Source organism: Alosa pseudoharengus, unplaced genomic scaffold (assembly GCF_046254945.1).
Source record: "Alosa pseudoharengus isolate Yale_2024_CS ecotype anadromous, Long Island Sound unplaced genomic scaffold, YU_APseudo_1.1 YU_APseudo_1.1_scf_4, whole genome shotgun sequence".
In the NCBI taxonomy this organism is placed as follows: domain Eukaryota; kingdom Metazoa; phylum Chordata; class Actinopteri; order Clupeiformes; family Clupeidae; genus Alosa; species Alosa pseudoharengus.
In genome coordinates, this window is record NW_027468774.1 from 17,827,476 (window position 1) to 17,833,600 (window position 6,125).

Below are 6,125 nucleotides of genomic sequence, written 5' to 3' on the forward strand. Positions count from 1 at the left end.
TAGCGAAAAAAGATTATTATAGAAACCACTAGCCTAGGTAAAAATTGTTTCGTCCGCGTTTCCGGCACTTGCGCAGGCGTTAGTGCGACGTCACGCGCCGACTTTTTGACTGGCACTGGAAGAGGACCGACCCTGAACCGCCGCGCTCAAGTTTATTTCTTTTGGATGACTAACAGTTCAACAAAAGACAATTGAGCAACAATATGGCACATGTAATATAGCTTTAGACGTTTCATTTTTGAAAACAAGAAAAGCTTGAATTAAAAAGCTGATTCTCTGTGACATGGCAAATCGCGAACGTAACAAAAAGATTCTGCTAGAACTTGCCAAACAACCGGATAACAATCGCTGCGCGGATTGTGGCTCCCCTGGTGAGTTATTATTTAGGCTAGGCCTACTGTACCTGTGAGGTTGTCCGTCTCGCACATACATGCTCTTTTATTGCAGCTGTCAGTGTCAGGAACGAATTAAACGTCAGTTTCAACTTAACATCTGACTGACTGAATATGATGGGATGAATGAATGCTTATTTATTGGCAACAAAAATTATGATTGACCCATTGTCTGAACAGACAGGTTGAAATTGTATGTTCACTACATCCATATGTGCACAATGTCTGGATGTATTAAGGAGGGAGGGGCCTTTACTTGACCATGTAATTTGGTGATGTATGTGGATGATCTCACATTATGTGAAGGCTATCTTTTTAGTGCATGTATAAATTGGGGCCATGTGTTCCCCTCCTTAGCTGGACTTGGTCAGTTGCTCATATCACATTCACAATCATATGCCCATTTCTTCACCTCAAAGTCAACAAACTGGACTGACGCTTTTGCATTGTGACTTTTTTTGTTTTCTTTTGTAAACTTCACTTATCAATGAAGATCCAGACTGGGCCTCATACAAATTAGGAGTGTTTGTGTGCTTGAACTGCTCTGGGACTCACCGCAACCTGCCCACAGTGAGCCGGATCAAATCCATACGCCTCGACTTCTGGGATGATGAGCTGGTACAGGTATGAGACATGTCTGGGATTATAGAATATATCTGCGCATATAGAGTTTGAACAATGTGGATATGGATGGACATGTCTGTGATGAGCAAAGCTGGACTGTATGGGTTTCACAGTTACAGTTAGGCTAAGCGCTTAAATTAACATAAGGATCAATGATGAACCCTACAGATATAACATTATACTGCTGGTAAGAAATTGCATTTTTTTATGTCCAATCCAACACACTTCCAGTATGTTACAGAGTTGTCCAGGAACAATTTACAAGAACCAACGTTTTATTTTCCCTTCAACAGATGCTTAAATGACAAAAAGGTCTCATTTTGAGCTAAAGGTGTATTTAGACACGGCAGGTGCAATATATAGTGAATAGTTTTAAGCATTTGCTGAAATGGTGGAGTGCCTGAATTTTGCCACTGCCTTAACAGAACAGAACAGAAACACCCTGACAGAAATTAAGCCAAATGTCTGTTATGTGTTAATCCCTCTAGTTGGAAGTTCATTAATGTCTTTTCTATTTATGGGTTCCTGAAGTTCATGAAGGCCAATGGTAATAGTTCAGCTCGAGCCTTCTATGAAAAGGATGTCCCAGCTTTCTACTATCGGCCCCAGCCTGGCGACTGCGAGTGAGTGACTACTGATTTCAAGCCGGTCATACAACTTTGTTGTTTTCCAGCTCATTGATTTACATTTAGGGAAGTTTTGTATGCTGAAGCAGCACTTGTGCCTCTCAGGAAGGAACTGTAGCATTGTTTATTTCAACAGTGGGGAACTTCTCGTATGATATTCAGAAGTTTTGTGCTGCTGTTTTTTGAAATTTCTGACATGTACATGAAAACCCTAGGTTTTCAAATTAATTCATTAATTTCACTTGTCATTGCAATACCTTTATTTTATCATCACATCAACAGATAGTGATGTCAATTCAATTCATTGTTATTTATAGTGCCATAGCATGACTGTCTCAAGGCACTTTACAGGGTCCTGTTTGAGCTGGAGCTTGAGCTCCATGAATGTCATTTTGCCTTTGCACCCCAGTGAAATTGTCTGATTTTGTTGTATTTTGTGTGTTTGTTGTATTTTGTCTGTAATAGCATTCTGAGGGAGCAGTGGATCAGGGCCAAATATGAACGGTTAGAATTTACTGGAGAGAACAGTCTTCACCAGAAGGTCTACACGTCAAGTGAGTATGGACATTTCTCAGTTTTGTCAGTGGAGCCATTGCTAATAAACTGTTGGTCTGTGGGACAATTCGTCTGGTCTTTCTATCCACAGGTGTTCGTGAAGGAGTCCTCTGGAAAAAGGGGAAGGACAATGGACATTTTCAAAAGAGGAAGTTTGTACTGTCACTGGAAGATTTCACCCTAAAATACTTCACCAAGGAGGATGTAAGGGATATACTCAAAGTATTTTGCAACTTGCTTAGCCGCACACATTGTTCTGTTTATCTGTCCACCCGGCATCTGACCATTCATCTACTCATCACTTCCACTCTCACATCACTTTCACTCTCCTTGTATGTACAATTCTCTGTATATTTATAATCCTTCATGAATGAGATCAGAGTTTGTCCATGGCCTTCCCTGTCTCCTGACTTAAATATAATAGATTAGTAGATTTGTGACATACACGTACATACCAGGATGAATAGGTTCCAAGTACACCTCTGAGGACACAAAAACTGTTTAGTGGGTAATGGAAGAGATTGGAGGAGAAGCCATTTTTGTTGCTTTTGATGACAAAGGAATATTTGTCAGTTCATAGTGTCAGTTCAGAATAAGGGGATGGAACCTTGTTTTACACCATGTCAGTTCAGAATAAGGGGATGGAAACCTCCACACTCAGTTGTATGTTCTGGTCATCTATCCATCATGCTTGTGTTCTTTTGTGTTTGCACTCCGTCTTTTCCTCTTTTGGTAGCTTTTTGTTGCTAATGAGGATTTTTTCACACACAGGAATCAAAGGGCCCCAAAGATGTAATCTCGATACAGGACCTAAATGCTTCTTTTCAGCCACAGAAAATCGGTCATGCACATGGCCTTCAGATCACTTACTTGAAGGATGGCTTCACTCGAAACCTGTTTGTGTACCATGAAAGTGGACAGGTGAGTGTCTCCTCACAAAATTCCTCTTAAACTCTCTGGACATCAGAATGTATGTTAAACATGGTCTTACCCATGCAGGAGATCGTAACCTGGTTTAACACCATTCGAGCCATGCGCTTTGCCTATCTGAAGACAGCTTACCCCAGTGCCAGTGATAAGGAGGTAAGGATATTATGTCGCCAACTTTCTGTTCTTGTTTGGCTTTAAGGGTAAGCAGAACAAAGGGTCTATCAGCAACTTGCAGTGCCCTGATGGGGTCACACCCAGTAAGCTATGGCAGCTAATAGCCATGCAGCTATGCATCTTTGAGTACCACTTGAACACTTGAGCACACGCAGGTCAGCTTATTTTAAGAGAAAGCACATATTTGAATAGCTGTGAAACAATGCAGTGCAGGAAAGCCAGCTGGAGCACTGAGCGGAAGTGCCTGGAGTTTCCTTTACCAAATGTCACCATTCACCGTTTTTATTATCTTCACTAGAACATACAGAGCCAAACAATGGATCTCTAAAAAAATATTCTGAAAATAGATTGATTATTTAGAATAGATTATTTTTTACTCCAGATGTATGTGTGTTTTTATGGGAACACACCCCCATCATATTGATTTATCTTCCACCAGAAAAATAAAACGTGAGAACGCAAAATGTGAGGTGAGGAAATTAAATAGAAAATAGCTGAGGGCGTGGAATAACTCAGTAGTTTGAATAACTGATGCATGTTGTCTTATACTTCTCCTTTGTATTTAAAGCTATTGCCTCAGATTACGAGGAACTACCTCAAAGAGGGTTTTATGGAAAAGACAGGCCCATCAGTGAGTATATGTACTGTAATGACAAAGTAGTCAGTGTGAAATACAAACATTTTAAATGAAGGTAAGTAAAATATTCCATGTCCCACTCCTCTGTGTTATTTCTCTACTGAACAGCATCGAGAGCCATTTAAAAGAAGATGGTTTATCCTCGATGCTGTGGACCGAAAGTTGCTTTATTTTAAAACTCAACTGGTAAGATAAAGTTTGTTATACAGTACTTACTACAAGTGTTTGTGTAAGAGAGAGAGAGAGAGAGAGAGAGAGAGAGAGAGAGAGAGAGAGAGAGAGAGAGAGAGAGAGACTGGGTGTATGTGTGTCTGTACAGACTTGTGTGCAGTCCTTCCCTAAGACAGATTTCTGCAATATCAGACAAAGTATACTTTGGCGACTCCTAAAATGTCATCAGTATCTGCATTGCACAAGTACATATCTGCCATTATGCAGTGATCATATTACACATATTGCTGCATTATTTGCCCATACAGGCTTGCAGATTATGAATCATCTTTGTGATTCTTTACGAGAGACTGACTGCCTCTGTGGGTTGATCTTTTGATATCCAATCATGGTGCCAGTTACCCTAATTGCTCCTCCTTCCTCATTAAACAACTTTTCCACCGTTTCCTACACAACCTTTTCACTATCCCAACTTTACTTGAGATGTGTTGCTAGCATTACATTCAAAATGAGCATATATCTTTCATGAAATATAGTTAAATCTGTCAGTTTCAATATTGAACATGTTGTCTTTTTTGCAACTAAAGGATTGCTGAGATTTGCAGATTAACACATTTGGTTTTTATTTACACACTGTTTACACTACAGCTGTAGACTGATAAATACTTTATTCTCAAAGGGAAATTGTGGTGTTACAGAAGCTATTAATGATATTAGTATATCACGCAAGTCAAGATTAATTGAATTTAGGATATTATGTGAATTTACCATGAACTGCATTGTCACTGAGAATATGATTATCTTCTCCTGGCAGAGGAGAGTCATGTAAATTGGTATAGCAGTGGGCAGGAATTAATTTTTGTAGCAGTCCTTATTGCAGCGAAATTGAAGTACAGTAGGTGGTGTGAGGAGTTATGGTTATGGTTATGGTTATGGTTATGGATTTAGCAGACGCCTTTGTCCAAAGCGACATATAAATACAAAACAACATAATAATATTTAAAAATGAACAGGGAACAGATTAAAATCTAGGTCAAATATAGTAAGGAGAATAGTTGTAGTACACAATAATATCAATTCAATCAATAGCCTAATAAAAAAAGCAATGTAAAAAAGGGGAAAGGCAATAATAAAACAATAATGTCAATTCAATCAATAATATAAAAACAATAACATGCCAAGACTACATTAAGGAGAATATCAATAATAAACAATAATGTCAAATTAATTAACAACCCAATTAAAATAAAACAACATTATATAAACCATAACACATAAGCGCTTAAACAACTAAGTATATGTTGAATAGGAATGTCTTTAGACCCCTCTTAAACGACCCAAAACTACCACAGGAACGGAGAGCACTGGGCAGTTCATTCCACCAACATGGAACCACTGAAGAAAAGAGTCTGGAATTAGACCCAGTTTTTATGACTGGTCGACACAACATACGCTCACCAGAAGACCGCAGTGGGCGGTTGGGCATGTAAGGCTTGATTATTGAATTAAAATAACTAGGAGCAGATCTAGTTAGTGTCCTATAGGCCAAAGTGAGAGATTTAAATTTAATTCTGGCTACTATAGGGAGCCAATGGAGAGTAACTAGGAGAGGAGTTACATGTGTCCTCTTTGGCTGATTGAAGACCAGGCGTGCTCCAGCATTTTGAATCAGCTGTAATGATCTTGTTACACAAGCGGGTAAGCCAGCTAATAGTGAATTACAATAGTCCAGCTTAGAGATGACCATGGTCTGAACAAGAAGTTGTGTGGAATCTTGTGTCAGATAAGGTCTGATCTTCCTAATGTTGTAAAGCATAAACCGGCATGATTTTGTAATAGAAGCTATATGCTCAGAGAAGTTAAGTCGGTCATCAATTACAACGCCCAAGTTTCGTGCCGATCTAGTTGGGGTCAGTGAAGTTGAGTCAAGCTGGATGTTAATCTGTTGGGGAATAGCTGTTTTAGCTGGAAACACCAAAAACTCTGTTTTTGAGAGATTAAGCTGAAGGTGCCGAT

The 6,125-nt window shown here is 39.2% G+C and overlaps 1 protein-coding gene across 1 annotated transcript in view; it reads left to right on the forward strand.

Moving 5' to 3' along the window:
- Positions 1-115: 115 nt before the first annotated feature.
- adap2 (ArfGAP with dual PH domains 2) overlaps positions 116-6,125 on the forward strand; it is an 8,228-nt gene continuing 2,218 nt past the window's right edge. The window contains exons 1-9 of the mRNA XM_076265072.1: positions 116-371; positions 886-1,016; positions 1,548-1,639; positions 2,108-2,196; positions 2,289-2,401; positions 2,969-3,118; positions 3,197-3,280; positions 3,870-3,932; positions 4,047-4,124. Of these exons, the coding sequence (XP_076121187.1) occupies positions 284-371; positions 886-1,016; positions 1,548-1,639; positions 2,108-2,196; positions 2,289-2,401; positions 2,969-3,118; positions 3,197-3,280; positions 3,870-3,932; positions 4,047-4,124 (888 nt within the window). The 5' untranslated portion in view covers positions 116-283. The remainder of the gene's footprint in view (positions 372-885; positions 1,017-1,547; positions 1,640-2,107; positions 2,197-2,288; positions 2,402-2,968; positions 3,119-3,196; positions 3,281-3,869; positions 3,933-4,046; positions 4,125-6,125) is intronic.